The 25,325-nt window shown below is 39.8% G+C and overlaps 2 protein-coding genes across 3 annotated transcripts; both read right to left on the reverse strand.

The window, feature by feature from the left end:
* Positions 1-8,026: 8,026 nt before the first annotated feature.
* Positions 8,027-14,991, reverse strand: LOC144701225 (P-loop containing nucleoside triphosphate hydrolases superfamily protein). Its single transcript, XM_078572970.1, has 6 exons — positions 13,357-14,991; positions 12,739-12,879; positions 10,909-12,655; positions 10,568-10,791; positions 9,553-10,391; positions 8,027-8,996 (listed from the first exon to the last, which is right to left on the reverse strand). The coding sequence occupies exons 1-6, from the start codon at positions 14,809-14,811 to the stop codon at positions 8,288-8,290; spliced, it is 5,115 nt and encodes a 1,704-aa protein (XP_078429096.1). The 5' UTR covers positions 14,812-14,991; the 3' UTR covers positions 8,027-8,287.
* A 2,128-nt stretch (positions 14,992-17,119) lies between these two features.
* Positions 17,120-19,528, reverse strand: LOC144701226 (Polynucleotidyl transferase, ribonuclease H-like superfamily protein). Of its 2 annotated transcripts, none has more exons than XM_078572971.1 (6): positions 19,225-19,528; positions 18,424-18,620; positions 18,008-18,088; positions 17,807-17,926; positions 17,572-17,695; positions 17,120-17,472 (listed from the first exon to the last, which is right to left on the reverse strand). In XM_078572971.1, exons 1-6 carry the CDS (start codon positions 19,450-19,452, stop codon positions 17,278-17,280), a joined length of 945 nt encoding a protein of 314 aa, XP_078429097.1. In that variant the 5' UTR covers positions 19,453-19,528; the 3' UTR covers positions 17,120-17,277. The 2 variants fall into 2 exon arrangements, with proteins under 2 accessions (XP_078429097.1, XP_078429098.1); XM_078572972.1 differs by having other exon boundaries at positions 19,196-19,418.
* Positions 19,529-25,325: the final 5,797 nt, after the last annotated feature.

The raw sequence follows: 25,325 nt of genomic DNA on the forward strand, positions 1-25,325 counted from the left end.
TTTAAATACTCAAACAAATGTATAAATGGTTGAACTAACACTCAGGTCTTCGTCACTATCTTCGTCTGTTTGTTTGATATCATTGTCGTCATCGTCCTCTGCTCGACACCAACACTTAAGTGTCATTAGTAATTTGATGCTCTCTACTATCAAGCTGGAAAGCTTGTCGTTGATGATGGCACAACCGATAGAGAAGAATCTTTCAAAGGGTGCACTCGTCGTGAGACCGATAGGAATTCCTTTGAAACCATTGCCAACCTTGGATATGAGTGTTCTCTTGTTACTTTCTACCGATGCAATGGTTATGTTCCCTTGAGAGGAGGGTAGCTCACGTACACATTTAACTCATGCCCTAGACTAATGGTTGGTGTCTGCTCACTGTCTGGTGACAACTTGTCTAGTGCTTCATAGAAGAAAGCTGTAGACATCCACTCCTGTCAAAAACATCTAGAAGAATCTGAACGAATTATGCTTCCATCATCGGTGACCTCGGGGGTATGCAATAAGCTTTGCACATACGTTATTATTTGATCTCGGTGGTCGCGATCAAGTAACCATAGCTTCATGGAGGGATCAACGAATGCAGCAATAGTGAAGGCCTGGTTGCCATTCATGGATCTGAATGGCTTGATGATGTTCTCTAGAGAAGCAAAAATCATGGATTTGATCTGTACAAATGTGATATATTTGGCTTTTGTATGTTCTTTGTTTTGAAATTTATTTTTGATCCAATCTTCTGCTGCACAATAGAGTTTGGATTTGTTGATCAAAGCTCCAAAATTTTCCAACAACATTCTCATCTGATATCCATATGTCAATAAGATAGATATCAAATAGCCCATCTTTATATCTAGTTCTACATCCGTGCCAGTATCCTAATGCGATATCAGGCTCAAGACACGTGAAAATAGAAGATTGCCAGTATTTTATTCCCATTTTTAAGTGATACAAAAAAAAAGATCATAACTTAAAGGAAGAATGGAAGGAGAAAAAAACATAGAAAAAGGAGAAATAATATTGTACCACTAATCTTTCATTGATGACTAACCTTTCCAATAGATATTGATCAAGCCTTCAATCAAAGAAAACTGAATGAATATTAAAAATGAGATTAAGACAGGATAAAGGCATGACAATATTTAAAGGGGAGAAAAAGAAAAGGAAAAATAGAAGACAAAAGGAAGAGAGCTGATAAGCCAAAAATAGGGGTGAATTTTGCAATTTTATGATCCCTTGTCGTTGTTAATTTTAGCTTATAAAATAAAATTTATAAAACCTTAACTTAAGATGTATAATGATTAGTAGAGGTATCATCCAAGGGAAGCTAGAAAGGTAATTCAATTGAGATCTGCATGAATAATTTGAACCTAATTTAATCTTCAATGAAGATCAAATCACTCTAATTAGATGAAGAGTTTAGAAATGGGGGGTAGAAGAGATGGGAAGAATAGAAGAAATAGGGAGTTCTAAATTAAAAGGATCAAAGGAGTCAAGTAGAGGGATTAAGAACAAAATTTGATTTGGTTTTAGTTGGTTTTGGGGATTTGGTATCAAAATTCACTAACTATTATATCATAAAGACAATCTATTTTATCCTAGAAATTGAACCTTTTATATTTTTTATTAATGTGAAAATGGAATCGCTAGGTCAATTTCATGATCTCTCCTCTCCATCCTAGTCAGGGCTTGTTCATTCCACTCAAGCCAAACGATTTATAAAATGCAGACCAAGATCAAGAAGAACAATCACAAAATTAACTAGCACATAATCCAAATTACACTAAAAATCAAATACAATGAAGCAAAAAATACCAAATAGGGTTGATCCAAGCTGAAGCTCCTGTCTGTCTTGCAGATGTAATAGAGCCACCTCCAGAATGACATCCTCCTCTCAAAATTTGGCTTTTATACTTAGGTTACATGGTAAAAATTACCCTCATTTAGTAATTAATTTTTTATCCATCAATTTAGGCTTGGTCTAAATGATCCAACCATAAAGATAGAAAGAGGAGTTTGAGATGAGAAAATCCAAAAAAAATCACCTCAATCGGACTTCAGTAGCAAACGTTATTAATAAATCAAAATTGACCAATCTAAGCCATTGGCTCAATTTTTATTAATTTAATTTAATTTATTTCTTACACACTATGTCATGTCATCACGTGATTTGCCAATACATTTAAACTTTAAAATACCGCGTTCATTCTCGTAATGCCATGTACCCCTGTCCTGAAATCAAAACCTAGAATAAAACAATAAAAAATAGACATAATACGAAGCGATTTGCACTTAACTCTTCAAAGTTTTACCCATTCACAAAGCGCCACGCCACCTCCCGTTTGTGCGCTTTGTATGCATAGCACGTGAGGTGAACTTACCTCCCAGAGAGAGAATGTCCTAAACTTTTGCAAAAAAGTCCAAGATCAAATATGCACGTGCAAACCGACGCCACCCTAAAAATATTAATGTATACACCCTTTTTGCTTTCTCTCTCCTCCGTTTTCTCATAAAAATGGTTAAAAAAATTCTGCTTAATTACAATAAAACCTTGTAACTATTTTTATTGCTTACAACCATGACCGAGAGCTGTTTTAAGGGCATAATTGCAACTCAAATTTAAGAAAAACCCCTTTGACTTTAGAATTGCTTAAAATCCCATATTTTCCATATAAATATATCCTTTTCCTATTTAAAAATTCATTTCTTCCACGAATAAATTCCCAAAAATCCAATAAAATCCTGAAAAATTCTAGAAAATTCAGTAATTTGTCCTTACATTAATTAACATCAAAAATTAAGTTTTAAAACTGACATTTTAATTTAAACAGAATTATTCCAAGCTTAAATAAATTCCAGAAAATTCATAAAATTAATAGAAAATTAGGGAAAATCAGAATTCACTTGGAAAATTTAATTATCATGTAATATATGATAACACCCCTATTTTAGACTCTTTCAATGCATAAAACTGTGATAATTGCTTGAAATAAATACCAAATTTTGGGTGTTATCAAGAGCATAATTCAATCTGTAAAAACAAAAGAGATGAATGTGAAGTAAAAACAAATAATGAAAGAATAAGAGATCAAGAGGGAAGTAGAACAAAAGAACAAGAAATATGATAAAGGTGAACACAAGGTACTTTGAAATTCAGGATATCACTCTGTCATGTATATCTTAGTAATTTTTTGAGCATTAATTTTTTTAAATCTTGAAATATTCTCTTAAATTTCTATATCTTGATTATGGGACTGAATATTGTTTTAAAAGCATATCAAATATTGAAATAAATCACGGGGATGTTTACTTGAGAAAGAATTTTGGAGATCTGCTTGATGAAGATACTTTATCATTATTACTTTTTCCTTTATTGGTAAAAACATGGTGTTGCGTACGACCACCCCAGGGTTGTACTCGTACACCGACCCAACCATGCTCTACACACCTCCAATGGAGGGTTTATATATGTAAAGTTGAGTGTTTTGAATGGTTGTTAGGCATGGAGAGAGCGTAAATATCCCAATCACACACAGACCACACTTGCCAACTGATGGGGAATCTCCACACCCATGACACAAAGGAAAAATATATAGTAGTGATACCGATGTGTGTCATAGTGGGAACCTTGGGCGCTAGCAGCTCGTTCCTGTCCCGCAAAGGTTGAGATGCATAGAGCAGGTGTTATGTTCACCCTCATCGGGTATCATCTTGGAGATCCGCGAAGAGTACAACATCTAGGCAAGATGTCGTGTACTCTCGCCTCCAGTATTCCATGCAATACGCCATTCGTGGGGGCTGTCAAGCGCAAGAATCTGAGTGTGCGGAGAGCTTGCAAGCTGAGTCTCTCAATGGGCTGGCTGCCTTAGGACTGATGGGGAAGATCCTTCCAAGTAGTGTAGAGGGAAAGAGTGCAAGAGCGCACCACATAGTTGGTGTGGGCATCTGCCATATGATTCCCCTCTAATAGCTGGTGGCAAATGCTTGTCAGGTGCATGCGACACTATGTGATATCCCACCATAGACTTTGGAGATCCCATTGGGAGCATGAGCCTGCATGGATCATATCAACTAACAATTACGAGTCTGATTCTATGATGATACCGTAAAGGTTTTGCTCTTCACAAAGGAGCAAGCCATAACGTATTGTCTTAGCCTTGGGTGATGTGTTAGTCTAAACACCATAGAAATGTGATAAAGGAAATATGATACTACCTACGGGGTCTCAAAGGAGACCACCTCCACCAATTGGGCCCAGGTTCCCTTTGACCACACTATCCACGTTGAGCTTGAGAGAACCCATTAGCGGTGGGTGCCAATGGATAATCTGTATCTAGGTGGTGATGCGAGTCAAAGCGACCAGAATGCCCCAATGTAGAGTACGTCACACGTAGGTAGTGAGCATTGGGTAATAAGTGGTACGAGGTGATGGGTTCGCCATAGCCATTGCTTGACGGGGCTCATGACATCATGTGTGCTCATGGTGGACCCTACAAAATAAGAGTTTTTCCCTTTCTTTATCTCCCATAGTAAGTATGCTATAGTAAAGTGTAGATGAGGGCTAAGCTTAGAGCGTGTAACAAGATAAAGATCTTATAAAAACACTCTTGTCGTGTTATTGAGGTATGGGAACAGAAAATTGGATTCTAATGGTGAGCCAATTGGCACCAACATTCTGTAGCAGTCTAATTATGGAAGAAGAGGTGTTCCATAGTCTCAACCTAAGGAGAGATAGGCCAACAATGGCATCACAAACTAATTGAGTGACCAATACAGGTCACCTCCTTATCATTAGGTAAGCAACAGTGCATGAATCTCCAAAGGAAGAACGAGACATGAGTGATAATTATTAGGTGCCAAACGCGTCAAACCAGATAACTTGCAAATTATAATGTTAAATTGATGTATATTACATTGAATATGTGTGTTTATTGGCCATACATAAATGAACAAAAATTACTTGCACTTTGATTTTATGATTATTTCTAATTTTTTAGTATTTTACATGGTATTTAACCTCAGTGCATTGAAGAAATATTTTTACAAGGCATAAAATGCTTGGCCAGAGGTTGGTAACTGTTTTACTAGTTTTCTAGAATTTTTTCCATATTTTTTTATAATTTTCTGACCATTATGTTGACAAGAAATGATTTTAAAATTTAAAGAATATTTTTTTTATTTATTTGGTATTTTAAAAAGTATTTTTATATATAATAACGTGGCATCCACATCATTCGACCGAATTTTGGGCAAATGAGTGGATGCATTTTAAAAAAAAAGAAGGGCATTATTGTAGTATTATTTGTTCAAAAGGAAACATGGCATGGTTGGCCAGAAAAAAATGTACACTTTGTCTTTTGTAATATTAACCTTTTCGTGCAATAAATGCACGCAGAGAATCCATCTCCGCATGCATTTAAGAAAGATGAATATTCCTTATATTCAATGCACGTGGAATCGATTAGCCGCGTGCATTATTGCAAGCGGCAACCGACACCACATGCATGTATAAATATATATATTGTATTTAATACACGCGGTAATCAATTCGCCACGTGCATTAAATGCATGTGGCAATCGAAAACTGCATGTAATAATTTCTAACGAAAAGCAGATTTTGTCTTTTATGTTTTTTTTTTAAAAAACAGGGGACACATGGCGTATTCTCCTCCGCGTAAATGCACTATCATTCTCCAATGATTGCGGCCTTTGGAAGCATACAACGACGTGTCAGAACACAATCCGAGGGCGGAAACATCAAGGCAGAGAATAAATAAAAAAGAGAATTTCACATTTTCTTGGAGGAGAGATAAAATACCCAACGGTCATGATTAATCGTCAGTAAAATGGCGATATCTTGAGATCTAACCGTCCGATTGCATCCAAATTTTGAGGGTAGGTTTGTCTGTTCATCCTCTACGATCCATACGGTTGGATTTTTAAATAGAGGTCGAGAAGAAGGCGATATTCACTTTTTGAAGCTCTCCCCAAGTATTTGGCCAGGAAGGACATAGGTGATGCTTTGAAAGTCGACAGATGCTGATTCATCATTGAAATTTCTAAGTTTTTAATTTGCATTTTGAACTTGTTCTTGAAAGATTCTAAAATGCCACGGCATGTGCAAAATGTACATGCCCTTGAAGTTGATTTGAAGTAAAATTAGCATTGCATTTTGATTTTGATTCAAGACCTGACTTTTAATCCTTTGTTCCCCATTGATTTTCATCCAATTTGGCATCTTAGATCTTTAGATTAGGGTTGAATTTCACTTTTAATCTATTTTCCCCCAAATTCTTCTACATTCTCTCTCTAGGTTAATTTGTCTACTTTCTCTCTCTAGATTTATAAATGGATTGTTTGGAAATTCAATTCAACATGATAAAAACCTAAATACAAAATTTTATCCAAAAATTCGTCCATGTTCAAATCCAATTTCAAAATTCACTTTCTGGATTATTAATTTCCAATTTTAATACATAAAAATTGTTTTTAAAAATTATCTTGATTGGAATATAGGCAATCCAAACTAATCTGATATAATAATCAAAATTACTCAATCTTTAGTGTCTTGCCCAAAAATATTAAGATCAAAATATTAAGAATTTTGATTAATTATAAACAGAATTAAACATAATTAAGGTCTATTAAATATAAAATTAATTTATTTTTGAATTAATTAAATTGAAATAGGATAAAAATTCTTTCTTAGTGCCTCCCTGTGGTTCAACCCCTTGCTTGCTCTATACATAGTATTTAGTGATTATGGGTTATTAGAAATTTTATTGCATAAGTCTAAATCAAAATGACATTTTTAATAACATAAATTTAGACTTATCAGAACCCAAGCCTGCATAGGGATCTCTCTTAGAAGTTATTTTATGGGGAACGACAGGAGAAACTCCAATCAGGTGCGAGTGTTCAGATAGGACGAACAGAAATCCATATTCCTCCCATAGGAGTCTTGTTTTTGCCATTAGCAAGTGGACCCGAACAGAGAGCTCGTGGTATGCATATGCCACACGAGCTTCTTCAGAAGCATGTTATGGACATATTGAGAGTCCATATTGATCCCAAGACCTCCCTCGTCCATTTGGCAACATACTTTCTACGAAGATACCCAATCATGTTGAAGGCCTCCCTCTAGGTGACCCGACCATAGGAAATGCGCACATAGGCATTCCATGGATCAAAGAACGGTGAGAGATAAAAAGTGTAGCCCCTCTACGATCAAGGTAATAAATTCAACTAAGCCCTTGCTCTAAGATAAGAATTTGAACAAAAAAAAGACTGGTCTCTCTCTCTCCCTCTGCGATCCCTTTGCTCGTGATCGTCTCTACCTCACCGCGTCTTCAGGCAGCTCGTCCTCGGCCGCTCCCTACCCCCTCTGCTCGGCTTCCTCTCAGATCCTTCCTATTTCACCTCTCTACCCCGGGAAATTCTACCTCACCTCACCCTCAACCCTCCTTACGATACGAGCTTAGATCCAGGTTTGTACCAGATAATAACTATCCAGTCAAACGAAAATAAAATTTGTGACTAGAGATTGATGTTGGACCACAAGTCAATAATTGACATGTTAAGACAACAAAACTATGAATAACGAGGAAAAAAATTGAATATGAATATTGAAAAAGTTAGAATATTCAATAGACATGACTCCTCTCTTCATGAAAAATACAACATGACTCAATTGAGTAAAAAGGGGCACGCTGCTGAATATTTTGACAAGTTCAATTGAGTAGTACTGTTAAAAGACAAATCGCTGCTGAATATTTTGACAGGTTCAATTGAGTAGTACTGTTAAAAGACAAATCGCACCCTCAACTGCTCTCGCATGCCCACGGGACATCTTAGGTTTTACTCGTAACTTTGAAATGATTCCTTAGCATGATGCTCTTTTTGACGAGGCCATAAATTCTAATTATGATCTAACAAGTTTTTCTTAGGAACAGATAGTGAGTGACTAGAACTTTGGTGCTATGTAGAAGGCTACACATTAATCGTAGTCAACTGTAAGGGATCATAACTATTTGTTACTGAATTTCAGGCATCCATGGAATTGATTGAGAAAGCTGGATTCTTTTAAAGGCAATAAATGAAAAAAGAATTTCATTCTTCCAGGAGTGTTCTGGTTTTTTACCTTTGGGATAATGTTCTCTTTAAATATCTTCCTAAGAAGCTCACTGTAATCCCCTGTACAAGAGCCAATGATCAAATCTCTGAACCCATTAAGGACACTGAATTAGCTCTAACGGGCCTGGCTCATAAACATCAATAAACAAGAACTTCATCATCCCAGAGACACTGTCACTGAAGATACCATCTCAGCCACAGACTCCACACACAGCTTCGCAAAACTGCAACTAAATTTAGCACCTTCTGGAGGATCTGACGCCGACAAGGTCCCATCCCTAAATAGAAACTTCAATCCCGGCTTTGACCCAGAAGGATTTTCACAAGAGTGCCTACTGCATTCCCTGGAAGAGAACTCCGTTGCAGATTCTACATTTTCTAGAGAGAGGAAGTGCTTCCTCATGGCAGAGACCACGCTCAGAGAGCAGAGGGTTGTAATATCATGAACTTGTTCAACCGTTGGGCGCTGACCAGCGGCTTCCCAAGATCGTTGAACCAAGTCTTGAACTGAAGCTTGAATGGATTGAAGGCAACCTGAACAGCAGGTATAGAGGCAGAGATTTTCGGAGAAAGTATTCTTGATGATGTCGTCCTTATTGGGATTGGAAAGGTTGACTTCTTCTCCCACAAGGTTGCACTGCTGATTCAAATCCGACGGTTTAGATTGATCCATGATTGGTGTATCGGGGACAGAGGAAGGAACAGAGAGTTCTGTTCTTGAGGTCTCTTCGGCTGCAGTGGGAATAGTATCAACTTCTTGAACTTCATTCAAAAGGGTGGCTTTGATTTCTGGAGCATCCTCCGATACCAGATTTTCAGATTGCTTTTTCTCTTTTGTGTAGTTATCCTCAGTCTTCCCAGAAGACCTACAGAAAAAACAAATGTTTTCATCTTTTCTGTTTTTTTATGGTTGCCAATTTTCTTAAAACAATTATATACGAAGCAAACGGGTAAATGAAAAATATAGATGTAAGAGAAATTTTGCATGATAATATAGAATTTCATGAGGAAAGAGAGGCAAATAAGGAAGAGAGGAGATGAGGCAAGTTAATCAAAAGATGAAACCAAACTACATTACGAAAGAGGGTTCCCCAAACTTAAATAAAAGCATGGGAATCCTATGAAAGGAAAATGAAAAACAACAATACCAACCCCCCCACCACCTTGGAGTTGGTCAGTTGATGAAGATAAAACTAAATTCAATTAAAGTAGAGGATACTCTGCCTTTATATAGGAATAAAAACCTAATAAAAAGATATTACAATGATACCCTTGGGAGCTGTGCAGTTGATGAAGAGAAAATCAAATTCAAAGAAACTAGAGGGTTCACCTTCCTTATCTAGAAATAGGAATCCTAAGAAAGGAAAATTACAATAAAAAACCCAACTGCGAAAGAGGCAACAAGTAAACGGAGAGTAGTACCTCAGGATCGAATATGTCCAACTGTTGACCAGATCTTCCATGTATGCTACCTGAGACAGAATCCGAGAGTAACGGTACATGTCCTTGCCACTCAGGATTTTCTCACTGATTAATCCGACAAGAAGCTCCAAGACAGTTCTCACTTGAGAAGAAACCTCCTTAACGGAGTTGTAAGAGCCTCTGTAAGCCAGAAGACCAACAGCAACCAAACCTCTAACCACGCCAGAAATTTCATTACTTTTTGAGTTTTTAGATATTAATAAAGGCGTTGGCTTGTCAGCTGTCTTATGAGGACGTACTATACAGGAGTTGAACGGCCAAACCTTCCAAGGTCCGCTTACGTCAGCAGAGGGCCCTTCTTTGATTCTTGAGGTCGCCCAGCACAGCTCGGCAAACTGAGGGTATTGCAGGATTTGATATCCAAACGCAGCAATCATATATGTTGAACTATTATTCGTTGTTCCAATGAAAGGGCCTCTGCTTAGAGTCATATTTCGGTTAACTAAGCACGAATCTCCACCATTCGATGGTTCTTTTCCAGGATCGATATCATGATTGACTTTCGGAAACACCCGTTCTTGAATAATTTTTTTCTCCTTGGTCATGTTTCTTGAATGGCCTCGATGAATCCACTGAATATACTCTTTGACGACATCACACATTATTCTTGATACAGATGATCTAATTGTAAAGGCATGATCGATATTGCCATCAATTTCCACAAAGAACCGGGGTATCGTGTGTTCTGCCAACGCCTCCTTTGATCCATCCACCATCCCAGCGGTGAAAAAAGCCTTCACTCTATCGGGAATATCATCGGTTGCCATCTCACAAGTAGCCTACAAGTTGAAGGCAAAAAGTACTTAATTTCAGAGGTAAATGACACTACAATTATTTCGTTCAATTGGAAACTCAGACAGATGGTCAAGATCTGCATGACAAATCTACGAATGAAAAAATGGTGAAAATTGGAGTCAAGTTCTCACGGGTGTTAACAAGACGAAGAAAAACATACCAGAACAACCAGGGAGGATGATCCATGCATCGAATTCATGTGCTCGACAAAAGAATTCCATGAAACTGAGGGATGATTCACCGTATGCTTGATAGATCCTCTGCCAGAAGCTTCTTCAGTCTTTTGACATGCACTCTCATCATCGGCCAGCTGATCGTCCACATCGAAAGCCCAGAGATCAAGCTTCGGCAAGTACACGACGCATCCCCCATTCATACATTTAGCTGTTCAAGTTTTTTTGAAAGAAAATGTAAGAGATTTGCTAGGAACGAAAGACAAGGAGTAATTTTGGCAATACTTAAGTAAAGAAAGAAAATTGAACTGCCAGTTCAAGAACATACACAGAATTTGAGTAATCCCCAGAACGATGTCCCCATGTCCTTCTTGGGATATTGTCGACAGGCTAACTTTCTGGATCTCAACGTGTCCAACAAACTGCTCAAGGAGACAGGCGACTAGATGTCGTTGACCCGATCTGCGAGTTCCAGTAATCAATACCCTGAATCCTGACAGTCCATGGAATCCAGTTGTCGTAGGTGAATTCGAAAAACTATGAGCAAGAGAGCCATGAGCATTCATTCTCTGAGAATCTAAATTTTCGATCTTATCTTCTTCTGGAACCATCGTAGAACTGCTGAGCAAGCCCAAGAGGGAAAGATGCCTCTCTATCTCCATGGCCATATCCGAATTCTCCACCATGCTTTTAAGATGAGTTTTCCAAGAATTAACTGGTTTCTTCGTTTGCTTTAGTGCAGAAAAAACCATGTCTTTCACTACCTTTGAAGCTTTCAACAGAGGAAGTGGAAGCCAGATGCGCTCTTCAAGGTTGAACCTGATAAGAAGATGGCACAAGGGCAATAGAAGACATGGAGTAAGGTGTGAAGGAAGAGCAGCTGTCACTACTTCATTGGCAGCCATTCCCGCCTCCCTTCTTGAGCACGGAGGGGAGGCTGATGCAAGCGCAGAGAGCCAATCTCTTTCATCAACTGAAAAAAATGGTAACGGGGGTAATTTCCCAATTCCTGAACTTTCCTCAGCAGACTGTAATATATCATGTAACGGACAGTTTCTCTTCAAAGCAATCATGGCGGCCTGTGTGCAAAGAGCTTGTAAATCCGCCCCCGCATAACCAGCAGTTTGCTTAGCAATCCATGAAAGAAGTGATCCTTCCAAAGGCTTTGGCCAATTCTTGGTGTGAAGTGAGAGGATTTCAGATCGATCTTTGACTGAAGGCAGTGGAAAATAGATTTCCCGGTCAAACCGACCTGGTCGCCTCAGAGCTGGGTCAACGGCATCAGGGCGGTTTGTAGCACCAATCACCACAACAGAGCCACGAGACTTCAGGCCATCTAACAAAGAAAGCAATGTTGCAACTACAGAATTGTGGGTCTGATCTTGCCGTCTCGAGCGCGAGGGAGCCAAGCCATCAATCTCATCAAAGAATATGATTGATGGTTGAGATTTTTCGGCAACCTGGAAGAGAAGTCTCAACTGCCTTTCTGCATCACCAACGTACTTACCAAGACAATCTGCCCCCTTGCGAGCAAAATACGCTATCCGGTGCCCCCCACGTGAGCATTCGCCTATCAAAGCTCTAACCACATGTGTTTTGCCTGTTCCTGGGTAACCATGCAAGAGAACTCCTCGTGGGGGTGTTAGACTCAGAGAACTGAAGACCTCGGGATAGAGCAAAGGTAGTATAACCACTTCCTTCAGGCACTGTATAACGTCTTTAAGCCCAGCCACAGATTCCCAACCCTGAAACGATGATGTGCTGTTTCCTGGAAGATGGCCTCCTATGAACACTGGAGTGATTCTCATTAAATCTCGGTGAAGTCTCTTGCCTTCTCGTTTCAAGAATTCTTCGTCTTCACCGCAGTTCTCTAGCCACTTATCCTCAGCCTCTAAGTCCTTTCTCAAGGCTTCATGAAATTGCTTCTTCATGTCTAATCTCATCTTTTTCTTCTTCATTTTCTTTACTCTCTGAAGATAATGTTGTCCTTGGGGTTGGAAGTGATGTCTGTGATCTGAGCAAGCAATGAGAAATTTGCGGTGATCAAATATGCTGTTTTCTGCCCTGGCACAAGGCTGAATCAAGAAGTGTACATAATCAATGAGAAAAGGAGGAGTTAACGGCATAGTAGATAACAGAGGGTACTGAAATCACTGACCAAATGATATGTTTTTGGGCATCGGTCAACGCGACAGCCTATGGTTGCGCCAGGTCTTCCACATCGACTGCACTTCAATGCTTTTCCTCTGCATAGAGCAGCTCTCACATTCTTCAAACGTCCAGGTCCAGCAAAATAAACCTGAAAAGAGTCATTAGAATAGGGATCTAATGAATTTGATCTGATGAGTTTTAATTAAGTCAATATCCTTCCGTAAGTTAAGAAGTAGAGCCCTTGTTACGAGTTATAGCTTTTACCACACTGGTAGGCGCTTAAATTTTAACATGGTGATCAGACCCAGGTTGGGATTTCAAATCCAAGGAACAATACACTGTTGAACTCAACATCATGCACTAAGTTAAGAAGTGAAGTAAGCCTTTTTTTGAATCGTGCAAAGCGGTTTGCACTTGACTCTTAACATGGTATCAGAGCAAGGTTGAGATTTCAAATCTTACGAACAACACTACGCTCCAACGCAGATATTGACAAGTTTGCGCTAAATTAAGAAGAGTAGGGCCCTAGCAATAAGCTACAGCTTTTAGCACAATGTTATGACCTTGAATATTAACAAGTTTGAGCATAACAATAGGTAGTAGAACAAGCGCAACATTAGAGTACCTCAGGACTCCAAACAGCACACTGCTGATGAACCCAAACACGAGCAATACCAAAACGATCGCGTGAAGGACCCAAAAGACGTCCAAGCCAATCAGGGTCATCGCCAAACCCATCCCAGACATCATAAGTCGGCTCTTCAGAAGATGATGATCCGTTGTACTGTTCTTCATCACTCTCAATTGACGCCAAAACAATCTTCTTCGGGGGTTTGCCATCAGTTCCGCCCCCACATAGACCACACCTCCGTCCCTCTCTGATCCTCTGATAATCATGCGTACCCTTTCGAACATCTAGACGATCTTTACTAACTCTGTTTCTTAGTTGAACAGGAGATCGCACTTGAGAGTTTTTATCTCTAGAAATGATGCCTGGTTCCTCGGGTGAAGCTTTCACTGTCGATGCTTCATGTTCTTCCTTCTCGAGATCTTTCTCAGGAGAATTTAATCCATCGATTGCAATATTTCCTACAGTGGAAGCATTTCTTTCTTCTAGCAAAGCTTCCTCCGATGCGAGTGTTGTGTCTCCTGGTGTTTTACCAGATAATTTTTGGAGTTCATCAGTCACTGCTGCTTCCTCCGGCGTCGATTGCACAACAAATTCTGCCAACGATTCTTGATAGATCACTCCCCTTTCGCATTCATCCCGTGACAAATCTTCCTTACAAGTGTTTGCATCATCCTGTTCAGTATGCCCTTCAGTCGCCATTTTATCTTTTTCTACGAGAAAAACCGTCTTCGAATCCTCCTCCTTGTCACCGGATTGAAGAACAGGTATCTCTCTTACACTAGGGGAAATTTCAAGAGATACATGTTCTTCTGCATCCTTCGGTACCTGCGGAATTCGATCCCTTTTCCTTGACTTTCTTCTATTGATCTTCCTCCTCAGCGTCTCCCGATGGGAATCCGGAACAACAGAACGCAAAGTCTCAGCTTGATCTTCACCGGGATCGTCTTCTTTGTGATTCTCGTTTGCATCCAAAGCAACGCTCTGAACTTCTCTGATATCGGAGACTCGATCTGAACAATGATCATCCGCTTGATCGACCCTATCGGCCTCCTCCGGCGGATCCGTCTCCTCTTCCGCCGCACCCACCAACTCCGCAGACTTTCTCCCACTTCTCCTCAGTCTACTGCTCCCAGGAACATCGCTGAAGTCGATCTCGCGCTTCACAGACCGACGGCTCTTCGGGAAGTAGGGTTCAGGGGAGAAATCAACAAAGACCGTGGCTTTACGAACCCGCGTGCTGCGCCGGAGTGGACTATCTTCGTCGTTTTTCACCGCTGATCCAGCGGCGCGCGCTGTTGATGGATTCGGCGAAGAAACAGCGAGAGAATCGCAGATCGCGTCGAGCCTCTTCTGCTTCTTCTTCGCCCGGGACGATGAAGATCGATTCTTGCCTCGTTTGCCGCCGAAAACTTCGGCCGAATCCTCCCTACCCCCTCTTGACGACATCATTGAGGAACAAGAACTAGAGAGAGAGAGATGGCGATAGAGAGAGAGATAGATATATAGAGAGAGAGATGGTGATAGAGAGAGAAAGAGAGATAGTAGAAGGTGCAGTGGAAATGCACGCTGGGGAAGGCCTCGGTCGCCCTAGACGAGGAAGAAGACGATCTTAATTTTCGCTGGGAAATTTTAAAAATGTATTATTAGTATATGTGGAAGTTTTCCCGCTACGGGGTTTTATATAACGCATGATAAAGTTTTCCCGCTAAAGCCAATGAGATGGAGTATTTTTGGTGTTTTAACCACTATTTCATTTTTGATAAATGCATTTTGTTTGCTTTTAAATTTGGTTAAATTGGAGCACATTATGTCATTGTTCCCTTTGAAAAAATCTGGCAACAATTATTCTGTAGGCATTACAAATAAAGTCACCAAATGATATATGCATGTCTCATGGATTGTAATATCTTTAGAGAATTATTTCGCCCGGCAGACCGAAACCTTAGGTCTCCCAAGTCTTCAGAAGTAAATTATTAAATATCTATTTTGTCTTCTTTATTAAAATTCTAAATGGTGTCCCCCCTTGTGCTTCCTGCCTCTCACTCCCTGCGCTCAGCTTTCAGCTTCCTTGCTTTCTGCCCCCACTTGACCACTCAGGCCCCTTGCATTTCCGGTGTTTTGAAAGCTGGTTATGTTCATGGTCAACTTAACCGTCAACATGACTTTTCTACTAAGACCTTGATATTGACTATCTGACCTTGATGTTGACTTTTCTACTAAGACCTTGATATTGACTATCTGACCTGACCAAACCAAGACTGGACCGAGACTGAACAAGACAGGACCAAGATCGAACGAGACCAGACTGGAATAAGACCAAACTTCAGGTAATATTGAGGTATTTTCTAGAAACCAGACCTGACCGGGATCATTAAACCCTAATTTGTACAAGCAAAAAATACATTATTGCTACCACATTTATTTGTACTAGATTTTTTTTAAAATCCATTTTCACTGATCCAGAAACAATATAGTTAAGTTTTTCACTAGTCCACATGCAGCCTCATTTACCTTTTGTAAAGTTATTTCATAATGCCTATAATGTACTATTACATGCATATATCTTACTTGCTTTTTTGAGTTTGGCAATATTGGAGTGTTCTTTCAATCATTTTAGGACAAAGAAAACTCCCAAAATAAGTCTGAAGTGGAGTGTTCCATTTTTCCATGATCCATAGCCAACCGGATTTATTTTATAAGTAGAGTTATTGAATGACAAAGGAATGCCATCTGAATTACACTATCTATATTACGTCATTGCCGGTGCATGTCTTATTTTGTGTCATATTTGGATAGATTACAGTATTCAACATTGTTCATCTTTCACCCCAAAAAATCCATCAACAATAAATAAATGAATGCATATGTTCTTGTGAGCTTATAAATAAAGTTATCGTATGATAGAGGCATGCATTGTACCTCATAGTATCCCTAAAACTTTGTTACACGTATAATTGTATTCTACTTTTAAACTCACCTAAAAATCAAAATAAGACATGCACATTATTCAAATTTGACCCTGAAAATAAATGTACCGCATGCATATCAATAATAACCAGTTAAATGCACATATTTTAGTTTCCTTTGAAGTCGACTAGTAGTATGCTCCTTTCTATAGATATTCATTTTGAAAAATTGAACATCAATAAAAACAAGAGTTGTTAGCTTATTGGTCTATTTGACATTGTATATAAAGTTATTGTATGAAAGTGACATGTCTCATGCCTCATAATATCCATCATATACTAAACGGGTACATATGTTATTTACGTTAGAATGTAGCTATGTTTAACCTTTCTCACTATTCACTTGGAGATATTTCAGCAGCGATAAAACTAAAATAGTTAACTTCATTAAGACATCGGCTATCCTGATTAAGCTTTGGTAACAACTAATGATATGATATAGGTATGCCCCCGTATTGCCATACTAACAGTAATTCATACAGCTTGTTTGCTTTGAGTTCAACTGAAACCAGAGCGTTCGTTTGAATCACTGTTTACTTCGAAATAATCCAGCATAACTAATTAAAATGATTCGTCCATTAGTCCATGGCTTAACAGGATTAACAATAAAAATAAATTCATTGCATGAGAAAGCGTCATGTATCTTACACTCTACCTCAAAGACAGTCAAATACCAAGGTACAATGCTACATTTTTGGTATTCACAAAAAAAAAAAAAAAAAATGCTACATTTTTGTAATCGAGTAAAGGCAAAATTTAGAAACCAAGGTAAATTGTCTAGCGATAAAAAATTAAAAAAATACATTTCTGGGTCAGATATATTACTCTAGGAGCAAAGAAGTGACAGTGCGTTGAGCAAAGAAATAAAAGTTATGGAACCCGTAAAGATGCGGAGATAAGAGTACGGGTTGTATTTCAGAATGAAAACAACATAAAAGGTCGAGCCAAATTATCGAATTCGATTTTTGAAGAGAAATTCCACCTCTGAAGATGAAATCCTCCTTGCCGTGATGCTCGGGGCTGCCCCATCACTTAGCATGCGCTGAAGAACCGTAGCAATGTTCTTCGCATCATCTATACCCAGATGATGATTTCCAACCAGGGGGATACCAAGTTCCCTCAGCATGGTCTTCATTCCAGTAGCCTGAGACATGATCACGATCAAGATTATGTCTGAATATTTCTTAAAAAAACGATTATGCTTGAATAACCATAATAACCACAATAATCAGAATTTTCCCACCTTCCTCTTGTAGAAGTTGAGATATATGTCCTTGAGATTAATCCACTCCATGAAATACCGAGGAAGTTTGACCCCCGAGTCATGGCATTGTTGAGGAATCTTCGTCTTCACATCCCAGTTCCCGCTGGAATTGAATACATGATATCGTGATAATAACAATAATAGTAATACAGGTGGTTAACGGATTAAATAATGGTTATAACTACGATATGGATGAAGAACATTGGGAACTGACCAGGTGACGAATGCTGCACGATTGAGTGATCCATCTCTGCTCAGAAAGTTATGAACGGTCATCCAGTTCTCGAACTCTTGCAGTACATCTATGAACGGGATTGCCGTGTCATGCCAAACTCTGAAAAGGATATGAAACAATGCATGAATAATTAATTATAATGCACAAGAGTAAATACCAGGATTTTTAATAAGAGCTCACCGATCAACTCCTATTTTTCCATATTTTCCTTCTATATATTCGTTTACTCTTTGCTCGCCCATTCGGCATGGCCGAACAAACCTTCAGGGTACGAATTGGTGGAAAGTTAGATCCAAGCGCAACATGAATTAACTTTTGAGATAAAAAAACTTCAACAAAAAAATTCGTTCTTTCCTATGCCAGGAATTAGTGTCGTTGGTTTAGCCTAAACGTTAATAAATCTAAGTAACATGTTTGAGGAAAAGAACAGAGGAAATTTGAATATTTGATGAAAAAAATTTGGACTTAAAAAGAGATTTATTTCGCTTTTCTCCTTTCCGCAGGAAAATGAAGTGAATGAAGATTTACAGACAAAAAAATTTCATTAAATTAAACTTAGATAAAGAAAAATTAAGGGGTGCGCTATTAAAAATCACCTGTGAAATGCATCCACAAAGCCGGCAGTCTTGGCATCAATAACGACAACCGGAAATTCAAGGATTTCGACCTTCCCTTCCAGATCAAGGACCAGAAAATGATCAAATCCTTGCTGGACCAAATCCCATGAAGCATCAACTTGAAGATTTTCCAAGAGATTATGATTGAACTTCTCCATGTGTAAATGATCGCTCATCTGCAATTGGAAGAAATAAAGACCAAGAAAAAACCGGAGGATCCAATATTTCCCATGAAATCAAAACTTACAGAGAATTTCTCACAAAATCATCCGACTCTTTGGGCATAATGATGATAAATATTTCGATCAGCGAACAAAGATAAGAAATTGAGCGAAGTCCAACCTCAAGACTCACTTCTTAGTGAATAAGCCTTAAAGAAACAAGCTATTAAGTATCAAATCACGAACAAGGTCTAAAAAGTGGTTCACTCAGATGATCACCACTCATAGTGCAACAATAACATAACCAAATTCTCCGGCATATTATAACTCCTCCAATGGGAAGTAACTATGTTATACCAGCATCTCTAAGAGGTAAAAAGGGGCATTTTTCAACGAAACAAAAAACAGGATCATCCGACGCATCAGATGTACGCCACTCATAGTGTTTCAAAATCATAACCGAATTCTCCAGCATAATCTAACTCCTCATAACAATGAAAAACAGAAAATCTACCAACGGGAAGTATCCTTAAACGGTAAAAAAGGGATTTTTTCAACGAAACAAACATCAGGGTAATCGGATGCATTGCCTCGCGGCAGACAGTAGAAGAGGGCACACCAGCGCACACTTTCCCTGAGTGTGGTACAGGCAAATGGGCTTCCATCGGGGGAACTTCTTCTCCGTGCCTTCTTCCCAGACCGCATCGGGCAGACACGACGTGGAAACGGAACGGGGAACGCGAGAAGGGGGGAAAGCGAGGCCGCGCCTAAGCCCGCAGGAACCAGCCAGCATGGACGAGAGGACCCTGGCCTGCGCCTCCATGCAAGTGTGCAGGACTGCCGCCATTAACGGCAACCTCCTTTGCCCTCAAATCCACCCCTTACCCCATTACTGAAACTAAACCTGACCAGCTTGTCTTCTTGAAATTAAACCCAATTAGCTCCCCACAAATAGCCAACTTGATGTAGCTCCCCACAATTAGCTCCCCATTCTGTTCTAGTTTATGTTGCAGTGACCATGTATATAACATCTATATCGGAGCCCAAAGCGTCCCCCCGTGTGCGCCTTGGCAGCGTTGTGCACTACGGCGAGGCGCCGACCAGGCACGTTCCCCCCCTGCATCCATACAGATAGGGCGTCTTGCCATCAGTCCAGAAGAGTGGCAACACTACGCACGCTTTTGGCGGCAGTGGCTACCAACATTGCACTACATATGTGGCAGGTCTGTGTGCATGCCCGATTCATAAAAAATGACGGATGTGCAGAAACTAATGGTCGGTGTTTGAAAAGATCATTGTACCCTCCATGGAATGATCATGAGGTGACGCATATCATGGCCTTAGGCGACATCTTACGAAGAGTCAATAATGGTCTTTGTGTGAAGGATTAATTGCCAAACGGTGGTGATGAGGTGGGGTAGGGTAGGGAGACTCGTGCTTGGTATTGATGGAAATATATGTAGCCGACAAGCCAATCACACATTCTACATCTCGTTCCATGTTCATTAATTGAACATATTCATTGTAGTGCAAGTGTGATGCTTATAATAAAGTCCATGAATACATGATCAAAATTAGTGAATGATGATGAGATCGTAATACATAGATCACTAGTCTTTAAGCATGTGTTTTAAACATTCGTACTCAAAGGATACACGAGAAGGACATCAAAGTATACGGATAGAATATCACCATCTAGCCTCACTCATATGATAAGTATGTCCGGTCCCGTAGCCATTAGACTAGAGACACTAAGGATAGCTAGTGGGTGCTCTTTAGTGGAAAGAGTTCACTGAATTAATCCATACGAATCCCTGAACGGTATTATACAGAACTGTCAATCAGGTTGATTCACGTCACGGTTGTGTAAGTGGTCGTTAGACCTGAGACACCAAAGACATCTTGTGGACGGACAATTGTAATTTAACTATGACCTACGCTCCCCTAATCATGGGATTCTAAATAGTCTTAGTTCAGGTGCATCAAGAAGTTCATGAAGATGGTTGAGTGGTCAAGATGGGATTGTCCACCCTCAGAGTGAGAGCTGACAGCTCAAGGAAGATGATGCGACGAAGTCCTTGGCCAAGGTAGTGAAATATCAGAGAAGAGTTATCTGATGATTTCCAAATGCATAAGTACTAAATTTGATGACCGATTAGGGTTTGACACTTGACCATACCCTAAGTCATCCTAGGAGCGTCAAGTAGACGAGGGACTATACGTGCATGGTAACCGATGACGAACATGTTCCATGAGTGAGTTGATACACACTCCTTTGTATCTTCTAGAATGTAAGGTGTAGCTTAGCACCCGGGATCACATACCTGGGTGAAAGCATGTCCATGCTCGTTCGGCTCATTGTTTTATCCCGATTGTTTGTTTGTTTCATCGTGTTCGTATCGTCGTGTGTACTGTCGTTCACATCGTCAACATGTCCATGATCGTGGAGTCATGTTCGTGTGTCATGTGTCATTTTGTTTGTTTCGTTACCGTATGTTTTTGTATCCTTTTGCTTCTTTGGATTTTCATATTTTCTCTTAGGTTTAAAGGGGGTTCTATGTATATGGACCCCCCTTAATGGACCTCCCTAGGGGCCCATCTTGACCTCATATATAAGGGGATAAAGGGGTGCCCGAGGTTGGTTAGACCAGAAATCATTGTCGTGAAGTTTCCGTTCACTTCTCGGTCTCACAAAGGAAAACAAAGGAAGAGGGAAGGGAAAAAGGGGGCGACAGGGGAAGGGTAGAAGAGGAGAAGCTAGGGAAGAACCCCGCTGCAAGCGCGGCCGCCATGCCAGACTGTGCCTCCCGAGCTCGGAGTCACGCCCGCACCGTTGGTGCCGAACCACGGCATCGCAACTACTTCCCATGCTATCGCGAGTCCTTCTGCATTGAAAAGTTGGTCAACGCACCACGTGAGGTCCTACGGGGCCCAACACCCACGTGACTCACCGCGACGCCCATTCAAGCAGAAATCTGCTCACGAATGGCCAGACCCGTGCATAAACTCCAGTGTTGAGCCACTGGTCCTACCGTACTCGCCGGCGCCCCAAGACTTGGGTTTCTACTGCATGTCCTACGTGACACACTGTGCTGATCCATCGTTGTGAGAACACGCACACCACCGTGCTCGCCTCGGCACGCCGTCCAAACGTAGTGCTATGTTGAGCACTACCGCCTTGCTTCCGCTCTAGGTTGTGTGCATCACCGTGCTTGCCCCTCTTGGTGCCCACGTTTGTCCCTCCTGCTGTCCCTCATGCTGCCCGTTGCTATCACTCTCTCCCCGTGCCTCCAACCTCTGGCATCACGTTGTTGCACCGCATCATGTTGCCAATCAAGCCAAGCCGTGCCCATCAACGGCACACCTCCGCCAACTTGCTCGCATCGGCCCGTGCACTGACAAAGACACCAACGACAAATGTCATCACCAACGAGGTACATCGTACCCTTGCTTATCAATTACATTACGTCTTCTAGTATATTTTTGGCTGCACTCATCTACCATGCTCAGGTTAGTTTAGGTGAGAGATTATATCGAGAAAATTATGTCACAAGTGAGTTCTTAGGTATGGGTCGAGCCCGTCTATTACGTGCGAGCGCCAACGGGACTTTTTTTGTTCGATGCCATAGTCGTCGTCGTTGCTCCGACAAGGATCAGAAGGTCACTGTCACCATCATCGGTTGCCCATCTCGAAACTCAGAGCTCAACGAATCCCCACAAGTCAGGGCCTGCACATACATCTGCCTAGGGTTCATCGCATCACGTAGTTACATCCCATTAGGGAATTATCGGTCGGACGATGTCACTGATGATGTCACTGATGATGTCACTGATGATGTCAGACATCATCTAGGTATTTGAGCATCATTTCGATACACGACCGGACGACGTCTGGCATCACCACACCTCAACATGTTGCATATAAGGTGGCAGATCCATATAAGGCATTTGAGCTCATCCTTTGCCAAAGATCCACAAGAGCGATATGCGTGCAAAAGGATCTATCACGGTGGGCTTGCAGCATGCGAGCGGAGTGGCAGAATCAACATTCCAGCCATAAGTGGGGGGAGATGACCATGCGGAGTAGGCAAGGTGCCTTCACACCATTGCTGATGTAAAGACAAAATACCATATTATCCAGGTTTTTTTTGGGCACACAACCAAGCTTGGCCAACCTTGTAAAATCCCTCGGCAATATAGTACATAGTATTCTCTCTCAAGTGGTGGACGTCACTAGTCCTAATTTTTATTTACTCAAAAGACTTATGTTTCAATTACGTAGGATGCTTGACTTGTTGCACAACATCAAGGCTGGTGCAATGCTAAACTATAAGATCAAGCCTGGCAAGTTTAGTCATGTGTTGCCAGGCATTGGAAGATTACGTGTCGGCTCTTAAAGTCATGCCTCTCTCTCATTTTTTAATTATAGCCGCCCTTATTTGCAATGCAATTATGAGAGAATGGTAGGGCATTTTTCGCAGTGTAGTTTGAATTTTTTAACCGCCTTCCCACAGTTCATAGAGCATTTCCTCTATGCTCATTGCCATTGGGCTGGGAGCAGAAAAAAGGGGAGTTTTGATTTGTTATTTAGTAAAAACTTCACAAATTAAATAACTTACTGGCGTGGGTAATTGACTAAGAGGTCACTATGTTGAGGCCACATGTTCAAACATGTTAAAAATATTTATTGGTTAAAGTTTTTTGGCCTGCAGGCACCCCCATTAGGGGCACGTGTCTAACTTTAGTCCTGTGTGGGTGGTTTTGGGCAGTGGAAGGTTAGGGTTCCGCCCCAAAACCACCCACTCACTGACCAAGGATTTTTGGGCGATTGGAAACTCACCCAATTGAAGTGAATTCTGCACCACACCACACAGAAATATCTACCTATAAAGCCCAATCAACAAACTAGGCCTCTCATCTATGATAATTTATTTCCCATATTGCCATGCATTCCTTTATATTGATGTCTAATTCTTTGGCAAACATTATATTAGGGGTTAATTATGAAATAAATACATGGTCTTGTGATATTGAAGATAATATTGTGAAGATAATGATGTTTCAAGGTATATTGTGATGAATGCTTAACTCAGATTGTTTGTGTTGTATGGGTGACTTCATGAGTGATTTTCATTTTTAAGATAATAATGCCCTTCCTTTTGCAATGGGGGGTCATGACTGGACTGTTTACTTAAGCTGTCAATGTGCCTTTATTTTTATATTTTGTGTTTTTACCATTTTTTTCTTTTTTTGGCTTATTTTTTGAGTAGGTGACACCCAAATCAATCCCAGGTTAAATTCAACCCGGACTTTTTTTTCAAGCGCATATCGGATGGACATTATTTTGAAGGTTTGCTATGAGAGCCCTCTTGAATCTGATTTCAACCAAACACCTTTCAAAAATGGATAAATGCAATGTATTTCAATTTGTTTTAGGGATCACATCATAACAGATGTTCCTAAGGGGGAAGTATACAAAGTTGCCAATGTGCTAAATTTCTATGTCTCTATGCATCAAAGTGGATGGGCCTCACATTTGAATTTGAAGCTTCTAATGTATCCACAAGATGTCCAATAGTCTGAATCTCAACACCAAAAAAAAAAAAAATAATTAGAAACTAATAAATAAATAATATAAAATAAGAGACAATATAAAATTCAGGGAACCCAAAAACCTCTTTTGATATCCAGAACCTTATGTCATTCGGGGAAAACCAGAAATAAAATTGATTTAATATTCGAATGAGACATAAAATTTACATGATGTTTATAAAATATTTACAGACCCAATTTATGAAATGGAGGAGACTGGAGTACAACTTGGAGAAACATAAACATGAGATATTAATATGCCATCCCAATCAATCACAACAACACAATCATTTTGACTTCTTGAGGAAAAATTTAAAATGCTGAAACATTTTCATTTATCAAAATTGGAAAAATACAAAGAGTGACCTCATCAATCTCAAAGCACGAGATTTAAAAGCTAGGAAAGATGTTAATTTAAATGGTTAAGGTATCATTAAGTGGGGGATGAATTATGTCCTTTAATTTTTATTCACTCCTATCTAGTTAAATACATAAGGAATATTTCACCTAAATATGGAATGAGGTAGAGGATAGAGAAGACTCAATTTCTTTTTTATACAGCTTAGGCTGGTCCTTAATGTCGTTTAGGGCTATCCCCCCTACTTGATGATGATCCCTAACCAAATTCATGTGAATGATCACCAAGAAAAACGCTTACTGATTGGGAATAACACATATATCAATAAAATAAAATGATGATACAGCTCTATCATTCTAAACCCCCAAAGTTTTCCATGAAGTGAAAATGCTTGGCCTCCTTCAACTCGGCTACCAAAGCCTTACCTTCTTCAACACCCCAAAGCCTTCACTTAGTTGATCCAAAAGTCTAGATGGATACACTTAAATTTTATATATTTAAGTACTTCAGAAACTCTTAGGAATGCAGATAATTTCAACCAAATATTTTTCCAAATATATTCAGTAAGAAATATTCACTACTCAAATATTCAATCAAGTATGACAAGATGGTTCAATATACTTTGCTTTTACCTATATCTTGATTCTTTACTTCCTTTCTTGTTATCTCTATGACCTTTTGAATATTTATTTAGGTTTAATCTTTCTCAGTATCCAGTTCACCACCAGTTTCAGACTTGTGAAAACAGAGATTCTTCGTTTGAGATCTTG

The sequence above is a fragment of the Wolffia australiana genome, chromosome 3 (assembly GCF_029677425.1).
Source record: "Wolffia australiana isolate 7733 chromosome 3, ASM2967742v1".
NCBI lineage: Eukaryota > Viridiplantae > Streptophyta > Magnoliopsida > Alismatales > Araceae > Wolffia > Wolffia australiana.